Source organism: Pongo abelii, chromosome X, assembly GCF_028885655.2.
Source record: "Pongo abelii isolate AG06213 chromosome X, NHGRI_mPonAbe1-v2.0_pri, whole genome shotgun sequence".
Lineage (NCBI taxonomy): Eukaryota > Metazoa > Chordata > Mammalia > Primates > Hominidae > Pongo > Pongo abelii.
The window spans coordinates 24,659,335-24,679,791 of NC_072008.2; the positions used below are offsets into that span (position 1 = coordinate 24,659,335).

Genomic DNA, 20,457 nt, shown 5'->3' on the forward strand with positions numbered 1-20,457 from the left:
ATACTTAAAAAGGAGAAAAGGCTTGTCAGTTTGGATTTGGGCCAACTAAGCAGTCTTGCCGTTTCCTTCTCTGCAAGAAACTCTAAGTTAGGCTAATGCTACTCTTACATTCTCTGGCATTCTTGTCCAAACAGTATTTGCAAGTTCTCAAACAAAATAAACATGTTAATGATTTCAACAACAGTGATGGATGCAGAAGCTTTCAACAGTTCCTTAGTGACAGCTTAATATAATAGTATAATTATTTCTAAAGTTAGAGATAATTATTGTCACCTTAGCACAATAATTGGAATGAAGCTTCCTATATGAAAACTGCTCTTCTCCTAGGGCTTCAACTGGTCATGAAGTAACAGTTTATAAGGGCAAATAAATGCCCCATTATTCAGGTGAGGGCGGCCCGTCAGGCACTCTGCAATCAAAGAATGTAGGGGAGACTGAGAATTACCATCTTATCCATCAAGCAGCCCTGTCCAATTAGGATCATTTAAACTATTTCATGCAAGGCCCTCACAAAACAGAACCTTACTGCCATTTCATGGGCCTAGCTAAGGGATATCATTGTCAGTCTCCTCTTTTCAGCATACTCAGAGAATAGTTTCAAATGAATAGAAAATCTTTTAAAAATCTGGTTTTCCTATTTTCCCTCACTCTCAGAGTTGGTAATCTTTGTACTCAGGGACAGTTAGAGCACATCACCCCCAAAGAGATGAGTAAAATTAGTAAGTAAAATAATTGTAAGATTCTATTGGTAGAATCAGAAGTTTCAGTGGCCAGAAACATGGAGTTTTCCTTAAGAGCTCAGTAAAGTCAAAGATAGGGCCAGTCAGGAGACTGAGAGGCAGACTAGTAAACTGAAATTGGGGGCAAAGGGGCAGGGGTTGTGTCCCCTCTAGTCTTTGTGTCCGCAGCACCTAGTGGCCCACTCAAATGTTTGTTGAGTACTTCGGATGGAAATGTATGCCAGACCTTAAGTTAAAATGTGGATCAAAGGCCATGACTTTCAAAGGAAAATAAGTTACTCTAGAAAGGAGCATGGAGTAGCTTGAAAGTGTGTTGTGGCTGAAAGTGATTCCTAGCTTAAACTGGCTGTGATCAGCATACAAAGAACCAGAAAACAAAAACAAAAACAAAAACAAAAGAACAGAGGGCGAATAGGCAGGAAACAGATTGTGCCTGATAGCCAGAATCTGTACCCCTGGGTTTGTTTCAGTGGGAACATGTCCAATGGTCAAAGACTTTGGTTAGTTACCATTTTCACTTCTTGTTATAGCCAAGTATGGATCGGAGGATATGTACAAGGAAATGGGGGGTGGGGTCCTTTAACTTCCTTCCCTATTGGCCATGGCTCCATGTTTATGAGTTGAGGTTTCAACACTTCTTCTCCTCATGGACCAGGGAGCATGTTCCTTTGGGTCAGATATACCCATTATATCTATTCCATGCTTCTCGTGTGTGTGTGTGTGTGCATATGTTTTAGACAGAATCTCACTCTGTCTCTCAGACTGCAGTACAGTGGCACGATCTCGGCTCACTGCAACCTCCACCTCCCAGGTTCAAGCGATTCTCCTGCCTCAGCCTCCCGAGTAGCTGGGACTACAGGTGCGTGCCACCACACCTGACTAATTTTTGTATTTTTAGTAGAGATGGGGTTTCCCCATGTTGGCCAGGCTGGTCTCGAACTCCTAACCTGATCCGCCCACCTCAGCCTCTCAAAGTGCTGGGATTACAGCCGTAAGCCACCATGCCCGGCCCATGCTTCTCTTGTGGACATCAAAACTCAAACATTTTAGCAAGGTCATCACTGGTAGCTGTTAAATAGGAATGGTAAAAAGAAGAAATGATCTCTATCTGTATGAGAGTTACTGCTCCTCAACTCTGTCAGGACTTGGGAAAAGATTCAAGGATCTGTGACCACTGTCCTCAGTCACCTTGGGTTAGAGAAAATAATGGTTCCCCAAAAATGTCTATATCCTAATCCTCAGAACCTAGGAATACGTTGTATTACATACGAAGAAGGAATTAAAGTTGCTGATGACCTGAAAATAGGGAAATGCTCCTGGGGTTATCTGGATAGGCCCAATGTGATTACAAGGGCTCTAAGGAGGAGGCAGAAGAAGAGTCAGTGTCAGAGTGATGTGACATGAGGAAGACTGGACTGGCTACTGCTGGCTTTGAAGATGTTAGGGGGCCATGAGCCAAGAAATGCAGGTAACCTCTAGAAGCTGGAAAGGGCAAGAAAATAGATTCTCCCCTAGAGCCTCCAGACAGGAACAGCTGCCACCTGCCAACACCTTAATTTTAGCCCAGTAAGACTCATTTTGGACTTCTGACCTTCAGGACTGTAATTTAATAAATTTGTGTTGTCTTAAGCCTCTGTGTTTGTTGTAATTTGTTACAGCAGTAGGAAACGAATACACACCTCTTCCACTTCTTTCATCTATCATTAATCCCTGGGTACCAGATATAGAAACAAATAGAAAAAGAATCAGTGACTCAGTGGTGTTAAGGTGGATCTGTGATCAGGCTGGTAAATGGCATTTTGTCAACATATTCCCAGTGGAACATGACTACCAAACAGATTAAAAAGACTGGTTATCTTCTCAAGCTATGTAATGGGTCATGTCCTGCTACGCACATGGCAGATGATGACAAGTTTTCTTTGGACTTGGACATTTTAGAGTGACTGGGATATTTGCAAGTATAGTCCATTGAAAAGGTCCCTGTGGAAAGGGTAAAGTACTCCAACTCTTTCAAGTAGAGAATCATCAATTCTTTTTAAATCGAAGGTTACAGATCAAATATTTTACTTGTAGCTAATCCCTCCATCAGAACTCTTTATGAATAGAGTACAGGAAGCTTGTAGCTTAATTATTTCACCTCCACTCAAGAAAGATTATAAAGTTAAGGAGAATAGAAATTGTTTATAGGTGAAGCCGGGTGCGGTGGTTCACACCTGTAAATCCCAGCACTTTGGGAGGCCGAGACAGGCAGATCACTTGAGGTCAAAAGTTCGAGACTGACCTGGCCAACATGATAAAACCCCGTCTCTACTAAAGATACAAAAAAAAAAAAAAAAAAAAAAATTAGCCAGGCATGGTGGCATGTGCCTGTAATCCTAGCTACTCAGGAGGCTGAGGCAGGAGAATCACTTGAACCCAGGAGGCGGAGGTTGCAGTGAGTCAAGATCCCACCACTGCACTCCAGCCTGGGTGACAGAGCGAGACTGTGTCAAAAAATAAAAAAAATTGTTTCTAGGAACAGTACAAGTCAACCCTGCTCTGAACATTTCTCCAACTTTCTCACATTTTGGTCAACTGCAGCTGAAATTTAGTCAATATGGTGCCTTTTCTAGAATACAATTATAGTAGTGTCGAAGACTAACATAAGGCTTCTATCAACTACAGATATTTGGGATCTTAATGAGATCTTCAGATTTTACTGTTGATTGGTTTTTACTTGATGGTTTCTTAAAGAAGTTGATCACCAAGTATACTTTGATGCTTATGAACTGTCACACTCTGTCTCAAAAGCATCTCTATGGGAGTCCTTTTAATCTAATAGTTTCTGCTGAATACCTGGAGAAGTCGCCTAAACATTCAACTCCAGTTACCAATGAAGACTCCAAGACAAGAGGACTGTGTGTGTGATATGTGTGGGAACATTTTTGATAGTGTAACTTTTCCCCCAGGAATTATGTTCATTGACAAAGGCTAATTCTCTTGGGGGCAAATATCAAGGTTCTTAAATATGGGTTTTATTACATCTTGTAACTGATTGTTTTCCCTTTGAGAATATGTCTGAGGCGTCATGGAAGTCAAGAAGAAACTTGTAACTGTTGCTTGAAATACAACCTGTCAAGAATGCAGTTTGATCTATGTGGCGAAACCAAATAGTATGGTGTATGAATAATAGGTATTCCATTTTTAAATTCATTCGCTTGCTGACTACCAGCCTGGCTTTATTTATTCTGGACCCGAGGCTAATATCAGAACTGTGGTCATTTCAAAAAGCTCAACCTCTCCCGATGGAGTTAATGGAATCTCCTTAATTTGGCGAGTGGAGGGCACCAGCACAGTTCTCAGAATATTGACATCTGCCTTAGCTGTTGACATTTGGGATCCAGATTTAGTGCTTCCACCCCCATCTATCTGTGTCTAGCTGATCAAAGGAGCTTTTTTTCCCCAAAGATGGAAAAGTGGTTGAAATGGCCACTTCCCAAAGTTTAGGTACACTTGGGAAGCATTCCGTCAAGTGACAAGATAAGAAAAGTGGATGGAACTCTAGAGCCTTTTATCTTGATGCTAGAAGTGTGGAGGGTGAAGGCATGAAACCAGTCACCAATGCAGCTGTGGAGGCCCCAGGGGACTGGAAGACCACCTCTCCGGTGAGAGTTCAGTACTTTCTCATGGTCGTTCAGGGACAGCATCACAGCTGGTAGAAGCTTGGGGCAATGCAGGCTGCCTCATACATTCAGAGACCTTTACAGGCAAAGGAGACCTTAGAAATAATTTCCTTGAGGCCAAAGAAGTGAAAAGGTTAGGCCAAGGTCACAAAGTCAGTTAGTAGTGGAGCCTACAATGCAGGGTCCTGACTGGGTTCACCATGTGAGCTTCCCTCCACGTGGTGCTGTTCCTAACTAGCTTTCAAGACAAATGTGGGGCCTTTGGCAACTCCAAGGCTTTGCCCTGCTCTGCACGGTGCAGAGTCACATCCTTCTGAAGTGCTGGGGCCACAGCTGGGCAGAGCCAGCCAGTGGGCCAGGACAGCTGCTACAATGCCTGTATTTTTCCCCATTGAGCTAGAGTTCATAAATAGGAACACACAGCAGCACACTTTTAAGAAACATGACAATGACACACAAAAGTGCAATTCTGCATCCCTTTATTTATAAACGAGTTGAGAATGGTGTGGTCCATTTGAGAGCAAGAATGGGATAGGAGCAGGGGGGCAGGGGGTGCGCGGAGTTGGGGGAGGCTGATTCCAGTAGTTCGCGTTATTCAGCACCAGAGCAAATGCTTGGGCATAAGGTCGTGCTTTAACCCAGACAGGTCTTGTCTTATATGTACAGCATAGTCTTAAGTATGTATGCTCTACTTATGGCTTTGTCCCTGGATACATCGCAGTGACACAACAGAAGAAAACTAGAAAGAAGTCTAGAGAGGAGAAGTTGCTAATGCCTCATGAGCTATTTCTTTTTTAAAAATCTGATGGCCAAGACTAGTGCTGAACGGATGCCTAAGAAACAGGCACATCTCTGCTAGAGATGGGCTCATCTGCTTCAGCTGAGCCAATGACACCGTCTCACATCTCTCCCTGGGGTATGACTAGATGCTAAAATAAGTACTGAAGACGGAGAGAAAATAAATCCGTGCTCTTCCTGTCCTTCCCTCGGGGTGAAATAACAGTATCTAGTAGCCTAAGAGCAAAACTGAAATCCCTAAGCTGTGTGTCTTCCACTCAGACCAGGTTAGAAGCCAGGCCAATGTCTCGTGTCCTGCCCCTCTTGAGCCTGGCGTTTCTTTGCCTTGGTAAGGTCCTGACACACAGGAGCATGCTTGCCAGAAGCAAGTCATTCAGTGTGACCTATGGCACAGCAATCTCACCCTTGTTTCTTAGCTGGTGGAGGGGTGACCAGTTCATTTTAGCGTCCCCATAAGCAGCTGATGTAGAAGTGCTGAAACGAAGCAACCAGAGAGGCAGGGACCCCACATCCTGCATGGGCATTTGCTAACCTTGGTTGTGCGTAAAAGGAACCCTTCCCTCTTCACCTGTCAGGGGGTGAGTCAACACTTGAAAGGGAGTGGAAAATCGGCTGGACGCAGTGGCTCATGCCCATAATCCCAGCACTTTGGGAGGCCGAAGCGGGTGAATCACCTGAGGTCAGGAATTTGAGACCAGCCTGGCCAACATGGTGAAACCCCGTCTCTACTAAACATACAAAAATTAGCTGGGCGTCGTGGCAGGCGCCTGTAATCCCAGCTACTTGGGAGGCTGAGGCAGAAGAACCCGTTGAACCTGGGAGGTGGAGGCTGCAGTGAGTCGAGATTGCACCATTGCACTCCAGCCTGAGCAACAAGAGCAAAACTCCGTCTCAAAAAAAAAAAAAAGAAAGACGAAAGAAAGAGGAAAGAGAAAGAAAAAGAAAAGAAAGAAAAGAGAAAGAAAGTAGAAAGAAAGAAAAAGAAAGAGGAAAGAAAGAAAAAGAGAAAGAAAGAAGAAAGAAAGAAAAAGAAAGAAAGAAAAGAAAGAAAGAAAGAAAAGCGGAAAATCATTACCCTCCCCCTCCCCTACAACTTCAGTCCCACTTTCTCCCATCTTCATAAGCTGCCCCCTTCTGCAGTCCTAAGTTGCTATCCTCTAGCCCTCAGTCTGAAGCTTCCTTTCCTCACTAGGGAAAAAAGAATCTCTTTCCTTGCTTTGTGTCATTCCTGCTTACCCCTCCAAGCTTGGGGCATATTTCTCATTCCAGCCTTAACTCACTCTTGGTCATTACAGTTGACCAGCTGGCCCTAACAAAGTGCAACCTGGTCTCCGCCTGGGAGCAGGGAGGTGGTGTGGGGGTAGGGGCTAGGAGAGACTGAGAGATAGCCAAAAAGTATCAAAAGTTGGGTTGCAGAATCCTTCCCATTCCTTCTCAGTAGATTTGCAGCCTCGAGAGGGTGGAATGGAGGGGCTCACTGCAGGTTAGGAGGGTGAGATTTAGAACCCATTTATGTGTGGTTTGGGCTCATCCCTGGAATAGGCATTGGTTATTTCCCATAATTGGCAGCAATGGTGACATTATCAGATGAGTCACGTAAGTGGCACCTGTTAGTATGGCGTGTAAGGCCTGCAAATGTATAGTCAGCCTGATACACTATTTGCTCCAGAGTGTAGGATTCAGGTAAAAGTGAATCTATCTGCCCTGGGCCGTGGAGTAGGGGCACAAAAGCCTTCCCAAGAGAGTCTCACCTATAAAGTGAGGTCCTGAAATGGTTTTATGAGAGCAGATTTTCTTTATCCTCCTTTTCTCTTCCCTTGTTCCCACCACCTTCCCTTGCCTGGCTGGCCTCATCCTTCACTGCTACAAGTGCCAACTAACTCAAATGGTAGGCAGACTTGCATGGTTTGACCTGAGTGTGTGATGGAAGACAGAGACCAAATGGAAGAATGAGGCCCTTGTCCCTCTCTGAAGAGCAATATTCTGGGTGGCCCTTGACTGCAAAAAGAAGTTTTCTTCTTCACATGCCATGTTCCTGCCAGCCCTCTGTCCCATATGAGTGCTTCCTAGAGTCCTGGAGAAGGAAAGTGCCAAGAACAAAGAGGTTCCAAGCCAGCTCAGCCTCATAGTTTTGCTTCCCAGCAGACAGCACTCATCTCCAGGTGGATAGGGAGGTAGTTCAACCCCAACACGAAGGGGAAAGACATGCCGCCTTCCTTCATTGGTTGTCCCCTTGTCACCTAGAAGGCTGGTTCCCAAGGCCTCTGAAAAGGGGTATTTCTATCACAAGAGATTCTGGGCTCTGCCTACAACTTGCTGGTTTGGGCCTCTATTCTGTCAGACCCCAGCTCTGTGTCTGACTTTACTGGCATACCCATACAATAACCCAAAGAGTTTGGTTCTATGCCTTAACTCTCCCTGCTCATTTCACACAGGTGACTAAGGAGCAGGAACTTTGGACAACTCAGCAGGAACACTTAGAGTCTTCATCCTACTTGGCAAACCTAGGGCCAGAGATAATGGTGATACTACCTAGACCATTCAGATGCTGAGATCATAACTGAGCTCACAGTTCTCTGTAAAAAGTCTTCAGAGTTCTCTTTCACCCAAAAATGTTATAGGAGACCACGAGAACAACATACTAATTTCCTGGTTGGGATAAAACGTTTCCACAGGAATCTGGAATAAGCTTGACAAAGTGCCCAAGTCACAAGAGAACAGATGGTTCTTGAGACCAAGGATTTCAGAGGAGTATTATGGTGGAGTGCAGGAGTGGGGTCTATTATAAAATGCCACCACTATATACTCATATTGCACATGGGATACACCCAGGGATGGCATATTGGAGCATATATAGAACAGATACGTGCAGGTAGCACCCCCTATTGGTATACTATGTTTGATACCTCAAACTGTTACTTGAGGTCTATGAAACTGTTAACTGGTCAGAAATGGGAAAAGCCATTCCATAATAGCATCCTTTAAGGAGAAGCTTCAGGAGACATTTCTTGTCTGCTAAACCTGGAGCCAAAGCAAAGCAGCTCCTCTTTTTTATATATTAGGAAGTTTTTCTTTGTTCCCACGGATTAAGGTAATTTCTGCAAAACAATGAAGTCAAACCAGTGATGAGAAAGTACAACCAGGAGCACACCAGGCCTTACGTGGAGTTCTTGACAAAACTGTCCTTTGAATAAAAAGTTAAGGTTCACACTAGATGACCTTTTATAACCAGCCTAAAGCAAGGCTTTGTCTATGAGCCACATTCACGGAACTGGAAGGAGCTGATGCATTCCAACATCAGGTCTCAGTAGCTGGACTGAGGAGGTTGGAATCTGTCTTTATCTCGACTATTTCAGAAGCACTCTGCCACCTCTATTGGAAACAATTTTATTCTGGCAGAGCTGGGGTGGTGGGAGGCAACGTGCAGGACCCTTATGGACGCAGAAGTAGCAGGTTGAGGGAACAGCCGCTTCCACAGGTGGTTTACTTGGTGGGGGTGGTGGAAGGACCAAAGCAGAAGTCACCCCATCAGTGCAAGTCTCTCTAGGGAACTCTGCATCCTTCCTTAGCAAGGTTAGAGTGACTCTAGATGACGCTAAGGTTTGTGTAGGTTGTCCAGCTGGAAATCTCTGCACCTCGCCCAACTCTTGAGCTGTATGGAGAGTGAGAGAGAACTGGTCCCAAGACCTTCCCTTAGCAGAGTTCAGGGTCTCTCTGCTGAGCTGCAGCTCCTGTGACTATTACCCTTCAAACACCACCCAGGCAACCCTGTGACTCTCGCCCTCCTCCCCATCCTGTGTGGTGCGGTTCTTGCCTCCCAGCAGCCTCTACTTTTCATCCTCATCCCCCTCGCTCATGCTGCTGATAGAGGCTGAGGCTGCTTTGGGTGAGGAAGGGGGTGAGGTTTTGAGTGGAAGCCATGAGAAGGTGGGCGATGGGGAGCGGGAAGGGGACCGGCTCCGGGTTGGGCTGCTCACAGGGCTCTGCTTCGGGGATAAGGCCTGCAGCATCCGGCTGCTCCTCTCCTGGAACATCTGCTTCTAAAGATAAATTGGAGAGAAGGCGTCTGTTAACTTCGCAATCTGAGGTAGCAGCAAAACAAAAAGGTAAGGCAGGCAGGAGAGGCACTACCCCAAAACTCCTGAGCCCACAAACCTACACTCGTACCACATCCCATGTTGTCCAAGACTATGTATAGTAAGGAACCGAGTGACATTCAGGGGTAGTGACAGAAGATTACAGTCACCACTGGTTCTTTTTTTTTCTCTCTCTCTCTTTTTTTTTTTTTTTGGTGAGACAGAGTCTCGCTCTGTCACCCAAGCTGGAGTGCAGTGGCATGATCTTGGCTCACTGCAACCTCAGCCTCCCAGGTTCAAGCAATTCTCCTGCCTCAGCCTCCCAAGTAGCTGGGATTACAGGCACCCACCACCATGCCCGGCTAATTTTGTATTTTTAGTAGAAACGGGGTTTCACCATGTTGGTCAGGCTGGTCTTGAACTCCTGACCTCAGGTGATCCACCCACCTCAGCCTCCTAAAGTGCTGGGATTACAGGCGTGAGCCACCATGCCTGGCTACCGCTGGTTCTTAACACTCTTTCCTTCTTCCCTTTTTTTCTTCCATCTACAAAATTTAACTGAGTGTCTCTGATTAGCCAGGCAAGTAGTCATGATCTACGGACTGGAGGGGTGGCAGAAAACAAAACCCCTGACCTCATACGCTCACAGATATGAGAAGGAATCACACAATAAACAAAATATGGTATGTCAGATGGATCTGTGGTCTGTGAGAAAAAGAGGGCGAGAGGATAGCAAGTGGGGCTGGGAGCAGGGCAGCTGCGATTGCAAACAGGGTGCTCGGGGAAGGCCCCACTGAGAAAACGCTTCTTGAGTGAAGAACCTGGAAGAGATAAGGGGAGGGACCAGGTGAATGGAAATCAGAGGGCAGTGCACTCCAGACAGAGCAGCCCAAGAAAGGAGCATGGAACGCACACTCAGGAAGCGCAGGCAGGGCACCGCGGCTACCTTGAAGGCTGATGGGTGGGGAGGAGCTGAGGGAGGCGGTTGGGAAGAGGTGGCCAGAGAAGGCACAGAGGGCTGTGCCATGGAGGGCCTTGGCAGCCATTGTGAGAACTCTGCCTTTCAGTCTGAGGGGACCCATGCAACAGGTCCCAGGAGAGGAGGAGGCCATCATGGCAGTGTGGAGCGAGCTGGTGGGGAAGGGAGAGGGGGAGGCGCTGCGGGAGATCAGGCCAGAGACATATCAGGCAGCAGTTTCACGTACAGTCTCCTCTGAGAAGAGAAACCTCTGGAGAGTTCTGAGCAAAGGATTAACAATCTGCTGCTTGTTTTCAAAAGACCATTCTGATTGCTGTGTTGGGAACAGATGGCAGTGAGGCGGGGGCAGGAGCAGGGAGCCCAGTTATGAGCCCGTTGCAATAAGAATCCAAGGCCAGGTGCGGTGGCTTATGCCTGCAATCTCAGCACTTTTGAAGGCCAAGTCGGGCAGATCATTTGAGGTCAGGAGTTCGAGACCAGCCTGGCCAACATGGTGAAACCTTGTCTCTACTAGAAATACAAAAAAATTAGCTGGGCATGGTGGTGGGCACCTGTAATCGCAGCTACTGGGGAGGCTGACACAGGAGATTCAAGTGATTCTCACTTGAACCCAGAAGGCAGAGGTTGCAGTGAGCCGAGATGGCGCCACTGTACTCCAGCCTGGGCAACAGAGTGAGACTCCATCTCAGGAGAAAAAAAAAAATCCAAGATGGTGATGGAGCCTGGCCCGGCCCAGGATGATGGCAGTGTGGTGAAAAATGGCAGGATTCCTAGTATATTTTCCCCCATATTTTTACTGAGGTATAATAAACTCACCCTTTTTAGTGTACAGTTCTGTTAGGTTTTTTTTTGTTTTTGTTTTTGTTTTTGTTTTTTTTTGACAGAGTCTTGCTCTGTCGTCCAGGCTGGAGTGCAGTGGCGTGATCTCAGCTCACTGCAAGCTCCGCCTCTCGGGTTCACGCCATTCTCCTGCCTCAGCCTCCCGAGTAGCTGGGACTACAGGCGCCCGCCACCTGGCCTGGCTAATTTTTTGTATTTTTAGTAGAGACGGGGTTTCACCATGTTAGCCAGGCTGGTCTCGATCTCCTGACCTCGTGATCCGCCCGCTTTGGCCTCCCAAAGTGCTGGGATTACAGGTGTGAGCCGCCGCGCCCAGCCAGTTCTGTGAGTTTTGACAATGCATACAGTTGAGTGACCACCACTGCAATCAAGCCATAGGAGGGTCCCATCAGCTCCCAAATTCCCTCATGACCCTTTGGAGTCTCCCCTCCCCCAGCCACTGGCAACAGATCTGTTTTCTGTCCCTACAGTTGTGCCTTTTCTAGAATGTCATCAAAATGGAATCCTACAGTATGTGGTCTGGCTATGTTTTCATGGTAGAGCCAACGGGACTCACTGACAGATGGGACATGGGGTGTGGGAGGAACGGGAATCAAGTGACTCCAGTCTCGGGCCCGAGAAATTGGAAAGCAGTGATGCCATTTCCCAGTTTGGGGAAGACTATGGGGTGGGAGGAGGTTTCAGTGGTTAAGATCAGTTTACCAGTTTGGGACCTCATGTGATGGTTGCTGGGTGCTTTCAGAATTGAGCCCTTCCCTGACGCTCCCCACTGGGCTCCCAGTGCTCCCAGCCTACTGTGCCTGCTGCCTGCTGCTCAGCCTCCCAGATGCTGCATCCCACCAACTCCTGAGCATCCTGCCTGTGCTGCCTGGGGTCTTTCAATTGCTCACATTCGAGCCTTAGCCCCAGCCACTCAGTTCAATCCTTTGATACAAAACTGGCCCTGAAAGCCAATTCTCCTATTTACCATCTTAGGCTTTGCTTGTCCTTTGGGTTATTCATTTTTCAAACCATTACAGAGATCTTCTGGGGACCAGGTGCTACACAGGAGGAAGGGGGGGAAGAAGAGGGTAGAAGAGGTGGTTATGTCTCAGCTGGGCTTTTCATAATGCCCAGGAAGAGGTGGGTGGAGATGGGGAGTGGGTCCATGGGGGCTAGTAGAGGATGGCCTTTCTAAGCAGAGCATGCTAAGTAAGGAGTACTAAGTCTAAGTTGCTTAGCGTGGCCAGAACCCCAAATGCCCATGGGGTGGCAATAGTCTGGACCTAGAGCAGCACAAGGAGACTGGATTTCCTATTCAAGAAACCCAGAAAGATTTTAATCAAGGGCGGAGTCTGATCAGATCTGTGTTTTAGAAATACCTTTGGGTGTCAGCATAAAAGCAAAGAAAGAAACCATAAAGGAAAACATTGACATTTGACTACACAAAATTTTAAAACTTCTGTACCTCAAAAACAAACAAACAAAAAAAACCACCATGAAATAAAATAAAAGGCAAAAAAAAGTGGAATTTTTTTGCAACGTTTACCTACAAATGATAGATCTCGGTATATAGACAGAGCTTATAAATCAAAAAGAAGAAGGTGAAAAGCTTAGTAGAAAAATGAGCATATGGCCTGTATAGACAAGTCACAAGAGAAATTTGCAAATGAGCTAGAAAAACTGTTCAGCATCACTAGTAGTCGAACAAATGCAAATGGCTGAAATAAGATACATTTTATATATCAGATTGCTAAAGTTTTAAAAATTTGTTACAGCTAGTGAGGGCTCAGGAAAAGGGCTACCCTCATGTTACTGCTGGTAAGAGGATAAAACAGCAACGCCTTTCTGAGGGGTAATTTGGCAATAGATGCAAAAACTTCTATTTTCTGAGGAGATAATCAGAGATGTAAGTAAATCTTTATTGTCTATGATGGATATTCAATGCAATGTATAACACACAACACTGCAAATTCTCTAACTAGGTTAGAAAAACCTGTACAACTCCAAGATGATATAATAAGCAGATGAGGAGAATCAGGTTCTTAAATAATATTTCATCATGTGAGAAAACACTCATGAGCAACTGCAAAGCCAAAATGATTTTAGAACACTATGTTCTGCATGATCTCAAGTTTGTAGAAGGAATGTACATATACGGAGATGGGAAACAGATGGGAGTGATAACCCGAAGTGCTAACAGAGAGACTGCTCTGGATGATGAGACTGCGAGTGATTTTCAGTCCCTTCTTTACTTTCTAATAGTTATACAATGAATATATATTACTTTTATCATAAAAAAGCATCACAGTAGGAAGAAAGAACTCATGTAACCCATGCAAGGAGATCAGGCGGAAGGGCAGGTGTTACAATAATGACATTGGTAAGAAACTATTAAGGCCACAGGCACATCACCAATAGCACTGCCTGCCCCAACACTCATTTTTCCTTTCTAAGCTCTAGCCCCTTACTTTGTAGAGTCCCAAGTTTCCTCTAGCAGATATAATAACAGATGATGGCTGATTGCTCAGGTCTTTTCCAGATTTAAAATTCCACATGTCTGCTAATATACCAATTATTTACCTTCCATTAAGGCATTGATAATTCTGCCAAAAGATATCAAGCCCCCCTCAAAGTCAAAGAGAAAAAAAAAAGGTGCAGTACAACAGCACTCCCTTAGATTAAACCCATTTATGAGACAAATTCAAATGCCATAAGGATTGGGTGGTCTATTATTAACAGCAACATTTAAAAACATTCTTGAACTTCTAGCAGGCACTTTAAAATGTGTGTTTTTATTACTGTAATCTTTAAGTATATTTTCTGTGGCAGCCATTAGCCCTCCTGCTGTTAATGGATTGTCAGGATTTCCATTAGAAGTTCACTTTCTAAGAAATCTACGACTTGTCTACTACAGTTTGAATCAAGCTCATAGCTGAGAACATTCTGCCTGAGGGGATGAAAGAACTTGAATCTTTAATGATAAACAACGGTGTCGCACTTCATAAAATGCAATATCCATGCAAAATAACTCCCGGCCTCAATTTGCCAGCTCTCTGATCTGTTTCTGGTGCATTTTGAAGGGTGGTTCCCTTGCAAAGGAGTGGAATTCAATACAGTCAGGAGACAGTTTGTAATGAGCTTCCTGGGAAGAAAAGCACTTTAGAAATATAACAAATAAGGAAGAGCATGCATGGCATTTTCCAAGAGTAAAGGTATTTAAATTCAGTCTGTCACTGTATTAAGAGGTTTCCATTTATAATGTTTTCCCCAAAGAAAATAATCCCATTTATAGTCCTGTCCATACGAAAGTAGTTTTCTATTTCTCTCCTATGAAGTTTTCCCTTTCAAGAAGTACTTAACATCGGCCGGGTGCGGTGGCTCACGCCTGTTATTCCAGCACTTTAGGAGGCTGAGGCGGGCGGATCATGAGTTCAAGAGTTCGAGAGCAACCTGGCTAACATGGTGAAACCCTGTCTCTACTAAAAGTACAAAAATTACCTGGGCATGGTGGCGGGTGTCTGTAATCCTAGCTACTCGGGAGGCTGAGGCAGGAGAATCGCTTGAATCCAGGAGGCAGAGGTTGCAGTGAGGCGAGATCATGCCATTGCACTCCAGCCTGGGCAACAGAGCGAGACTCCATCTCAAAAAAACAAAAACAAACAAACAAAAAACCAGAAGTACTTAACATCTAGTGGGGCAATAAATGTCTTGACAAATGCCTTTAAAGGTTTCAGTATTTCAGATATATTCTGGTTTATCTGCCGAAAAGAAATGAAAAAGTTCCTAGTACGATCTTGTTTGGTTTGGCCTTTGGGTAAGCAAGATGAAACTCAAGGAGAAAAAAGGGCCCATGCTTCAGTTCTGGCCAAATCAATAACAACTAACCCTTACACGGTGCCCGACACGGGTGCCAGGCACTGCTCTAAGGGCGTTGAAGTGTGAGCCAGGCTGGGTGCAGTGGCTCATGCCTATAATCCCAACACTTTGGGAGGCTGAGGTGGGAGGACCGCTTGAGTCCAGGAGTTTGAGATCAGCCTGGGCAACATAGTGAGACCCCCATCTCTACAAACAATTTTGAAAAACTCAGCTGGGCATGGTGGTATGCACCTGTAGTCCCAGGTACTCAGGTTGAGTGGGGAGAGGGCCTAGGTGGGAAGATCGCTTGAGCCTGGGAGTTCAAGGTTGCAGTGACCCATGATTGTGCCACTACACTCTAGCCTGGGCAACAAAGCAAGACCCTGTCTCAAAAAATATAAATTTTAAAAATGAAGTATGAACCAATGTAATCCTCACAACAGCCCTATGTGGCAGCTGTGTTTACTTTCCCCATTTACTGATGCTATGACTAAGTCCCAGAGAGGCAAATGAACTTGCCTTAAGCCACCTACCCAGAGAGTGACCCCCTGCTCATGACCACCTCTCTTGTAATTAGCCAGTTGCATAATAAGAAACTTTTCATGTTTATTCACATTTTACTTGTACCTTTGTTTAAGGATAAAAATTTTAGGCCAGGCGCAGTGGCTCATGCCTATAATCCCAGCACTATGGGAGGCTGAGGTGGGTGGATCACTTGAGGTCAGGTCAGGAGTTCGAGACCAGCCTGGCCAACATGGTAAAACCCCATCTCTACTAAAAATACAAAAATTAGTCGGGCATGGTGGCATATGCCTGTAGTCCCAGCTACTCAGGAGGCTGAGGCAGAAGAATCACTTGAACCCAGGAGGCAAAGTTGCAGTGAGCCGAGATTGCACCATTGCACTCCAGCCTGGGTGACAGAGCAAGATTCTGTCTTAAAAACAACAACAACAATCTTTTTAAAAAAAAAAAGATAAAAATTTTAAAACTGTCAAAGTCTCAGGTGGGAAATCTAATTCAGATCCACAAACTATATTTTGTAGCTCTTTTCTCAAAATCAAAAATCTTAAAAATTAGCAGTGCCTAAAATTAGGATGATTATTTAAAACAAACAAACAGAAAATAACAAGTGTTGGTGAGGTTGTGGAGAAATTAGAACCCTGTGCATTGCTGGTGGAAATGTAAAACTGTGTGGCCACTATGGAAAACTGTAAGGCGGCTCCTCAAAAAAATTAAACATAGAATTACCATGTTGTCCAGCAATTTTATTTCTCAGTATATACCCAAAAGAATTGAAAGCAGAACTCAAACACCAATGTTCACATCAACCCAAACATCCATCAATGGAATAATGGATAAAAAAGATGTGATGTACACATAAAATGGAATATCATTCAGCCTTCAAAAGAAAGAAAATTCTGACACATGCTACTACGTGGATGAACCCTGAAGACATCATGCTAAGTGAAATATGCTAGCCACAAAAGGACAAATGCTGTATGATTCCACTCATATGAGGTACATAGAGTGGTCAAATTTATAGAGGCAGGAAGTAGAAGGCTGGCTGCCAGGGGCTGGGGGCAGAAGGGGATAGGGAGTTCTTGTTTAATGGTTACAGTTTCTGTTTGGGATGATGAAGAAGTTCTGGAGATGGATGGTGGTGATGGTTGCAGGACAATGTGAGTGCAACCATTTAATCCCACTAAACTGTGCACTTAAAATGGTTAAAATGGGCCGGGCACAGTGGCTCATGCCTGTAATCCCAGCACTTTGGGAGGCTGAGGCAGGCAGATCACCTGAGGTCAGGAGTTCGAGGCCAGCCTGGCAAACATGGCAAAACCCCATCTTGACTAAAAATATAAAAATTAGCTGGGCATGGTGGTGGCGCACGCCTATAATTCCAGCTACTCGGGAGGCTGAGACAGGAGAATCAGTTGAACCTGGGAGGTGGAGATTGCAGTGAGCCGAGATCACGCCATTGCACTCCAGCCTGGGAGACAAGAGCAAGGCTCAGTCTCAGAAAAAAAAAAAAAAGGTTAAAATGGTACATTTTATGTTTATGAATATATTTGTCACAAATTTGTTTTTTGAGACGGAGTTTCACTCTTGTCCCCCAGGCTGGAGTGCAGTGGTGCAATCTCGACTCATTGCAACCTCCGCCTCCAGGGTTCAAGTGATTCTCCTGCCTCAGCCTCCCGAGTAGCTGGGATTACAGCCGTGTACCACCATGCCTGGCCAATTTTTGTATTTTTAGTAAAGATGGGGTTTCACCATGTTGGCCAGGCTGGTCTTGAACTCTTGACCTCAGGTGATACACCTGCCTCGGCCTCCCAAAGTACTGGGATTACAGGTGTGAACTACTGTGCCTGGCCACCAGCTGACGTCTTGACTGCAACTTCATGAAAGACCGAGTCAGAACCATCCAGCTGGGCTGCTTCCTGCTTCCTGACCCTCAGAGACTGTGAGATAATAAATGTTTGTCGTTTTAAGCCACCAAGTTTTGAGGTAATTTGTTACCACCAAAAGCTAACTAATAGGCATGGATACCACACTTTCTGTTTGCTGAGAAAGCCTAGAGACAGCAGTAGAGTAGAGGGCTGAGAGTGCCTATCATAAATCTAGATGGCCTGGTCTCAAGTACAATTCTGGCAACTGGCATTGTCAAAGGCCTTAGAGGGATGTTGGTAGACCTCAGTTTCTCTACAGTGACACACCCCAACCAAAGGAAAATGAAGCAAAATGACTGCATCATGTGAACATTCCTATGGTGAAGGATACAGACATGACCAGGAGAAAGAGGCTAGCACCAGGCTCCATCCTACCGCCTACCAACTCCTGTGAGACCACGGGAAAGTTTCATAGTATAATTTTGTAGGCCTTTGTCTATATCTATATATTTATCTATAAAATGTACCTTCTTGTGTGGTTAAAATGGGTGGCGGGAGGCCAAGGTGGGTGGATCACTTGAGGTCAGGAGTTTGAGACCAGCCTGGCCAACATGGTGAAACCCCGTCTCTACTAAAAATACAAAAATTAGCCGGGCGTGGTAGCACATGCCTGTAGTCCTAGCTACTCGGGAGGCTGAGGCAGGAGAATCACTTGAGCCCGGGAGGCAGAGGTTGCAGTGAACCGAGATCGCGCCATTGCACTCCACCTGGGGTGACAGAGTGAGTGAGACTCCATCTCAAAAATAAATAAATAAATAAAAATAAATAAGTAAATAAAATGGGTAGAATAAATGTGCAAGGACATTGAAAAAAGAATTCAACCTGCTATACAACTTTTAGACAATGTCATCATCATCATCTTCTTATTCACTATCATCATCATCATCATCATCACTACTTTCTACTCAGAGATAGCATGTAAGGGCTTCAATTTTATATTGCCATCCTTAATGTCAAATATAAGGTCACTTGGGGAGACTTAAAGACTATGGCCAGGCACGGTGGCTCATGCCTGTAATCCCAGCACCTTGGTAGGCCAAGGCAAGAGGGTCTCTTGAGCCCAGGAGTTCGAGGTTACAGTGAGTCATGATCACGCCACTTCACTCCAGTCTGGGCAATAGAGTAAGACTGCATCTCTACAAAAAATTTAAAAATTAGCTGGGCATGGTGGCACACACCCATAGTCCCAGGTATCTGGGAGGCTGAGGTGGGAGGATTGCTTGAGCCCAGGAATTTGAGGTTACAGTGAGTCATGATCATGCCACTGCACTCCAGCCTGGGCAACAGAGTGAGACCCTGCTTTAAAAAAGACTATACCACAAGGAGCAAATTCAAATATTCCCTGGGGCCAGATGGGCTGCATAAATGTGTGAGTCAGGTTAGGGAAGGGGGAAGGAGCAGCCGAGCAAGGTGTGACTATGGAAAACAAGAGCTCACGCTTTCCCTAAAATAAATTTTAAAACATTGTTAAGGGCAAAGCACACTACGTCTGCGTACTGAATTTGATCCACCAAACACCAAGTTGTAATAAAGTCCTGTACCTAGCACCATAAGCAATAAAAGTCTAAGGCTATCTATCTATTTATCACCTATCTATCTGTCTACATACACACACACACACACACACGTATATGGGGTGGGGGATTTAGGCCTTACCATACAAATCCTTTGCAGATGCTGGAAGGTTCTGTGAATAGGTCTTCCTCATACATCCATTCATTCATACATTCATTTAACCCAGAAACATTTGTGGAATACCCAATATAAGTTACATACTATGCTGCATACCAATCTCATTGTACCAGAACTTGTATCTTAAATCCTTCTATTTTGTGCCTTTCCAAGTTTGGGTTTTTCGTAACAGTACTGTATTTGCCGGTAATACAGATCTTCTATTTTAAGAAATGAGTTCCAGTCCCAAATTCACAAATAAGGAATTATTATAATAATAGCATATTCATGAAAAGCAAATTACTTATCTTGGCGTTTAACATCCTTGTAACTATTCCTGTATTTTTAACGTCAACAGAAAAAAAGTATTGTCTTAGTCTGGCTGATATGGTAAATTAATGGTAATAACAGTTTTGACACTAATAGCAAGTTTTAAAAAGAAAAACCTCCAGGCTCTAAACTGGGTTTCATTTCTTAAAAATCACCTTGGCTTGCTGTCATCAGACTCCCAAGAACGATTCCAGCTACTGTTTCGCCTTCACTGGGAGCGTGAAATGACTAAGGTCTATAAAATTTTTATGAAATTTTATATATATATATATACACACACACACATACACACATACATACACATATATATACACATATATACAAAAACACACATATATACAAACATATACACACACATACACACATATATACATATATACACACATACATATACACACAGATATTCACACACAGATATACACACATACACACATATATACACACATATACACACATACACATATGTTTACATACACATATATACACATATGTTTACACACGTGTACACATACAAACATATATACACACACACACACACACACATATATATATACATATATATATATTTTTTGAGACAGAGTCTCTCTCTGTCACCCAGGCTGGAGTGTGGTGGCATGATCTGGGCTCACTGCAACCTCTGCCTCCTGGGCTCAAGCAATTCTCCTGCCTCAGGCTCCTGAGTAGCTGGGACTACAGGTACGTGCCAGCACACCTGGCTAATTTTTTTGTATTTTTAGTAAATACGGGGTTTCACCATGTTGGCCAGGCTAGTCTCAAACTCCTGACCTCAGGTAATCCATCCACTTCGGCCTCCCAAAGTGGGAAATTATATTTTTTCCCTGCCTTTACTCACTCCAAGTGGAGAAAACATGCACCCCCTTGAGTTACTATACCAGCTCTTATCAGCGGAGACAGGTTTCTGAATCCCTGCAAACGAATGGACACCTACATGGTTTCATTAAAAACCACTAGCTGTTTCTTCAGAGCCTGGAAATTAGTTGTGAAAATGTGAACTATTAAAATACACACTAGATTAAATAGAAAATTTCAGACCATATGTCATAGAGACGAGAGAAC

At 44.6% G+C, this 20,457-nt stretch overlaps 1 protein-coding gene across 7 annotated transcripts in view; it reads right to left on the bottom strand.

Annotated features, from left to right (window-relative positions):
- Positions 1-4,864: 4,864 nt before the first annotated feature.
- Positions 4,865-20,457, bottom strand: part of PCYT1B (phosphate cytidylyltransferase 1B, choline) — a 114,489-nt gene continuing 98,896 nt past the window's right edge. For 4 of the 7 annotated variants that reach the window (XM_054544424.2, XM_024240718.3, XM_063721361.1 and 1 more), the window contains one exon: positions 4,865-9,240. In XM_054544424.2, coding sequence (XP_054400399.1) covers positions 9,028-9,240 — 213 coding nt within the window. In that variant the 3' untranslated portion in view covers positions 4,865-9,027. Of the gene's footprint in view, positions 9,241-14,575; positions 14,718-20,457 lie in introns of all 7 variants that reach the window. The other 3 variants (XM_054544427.2, XM_054544425.2, XM_054544426.2) reach the window with 3 other exon arrangements.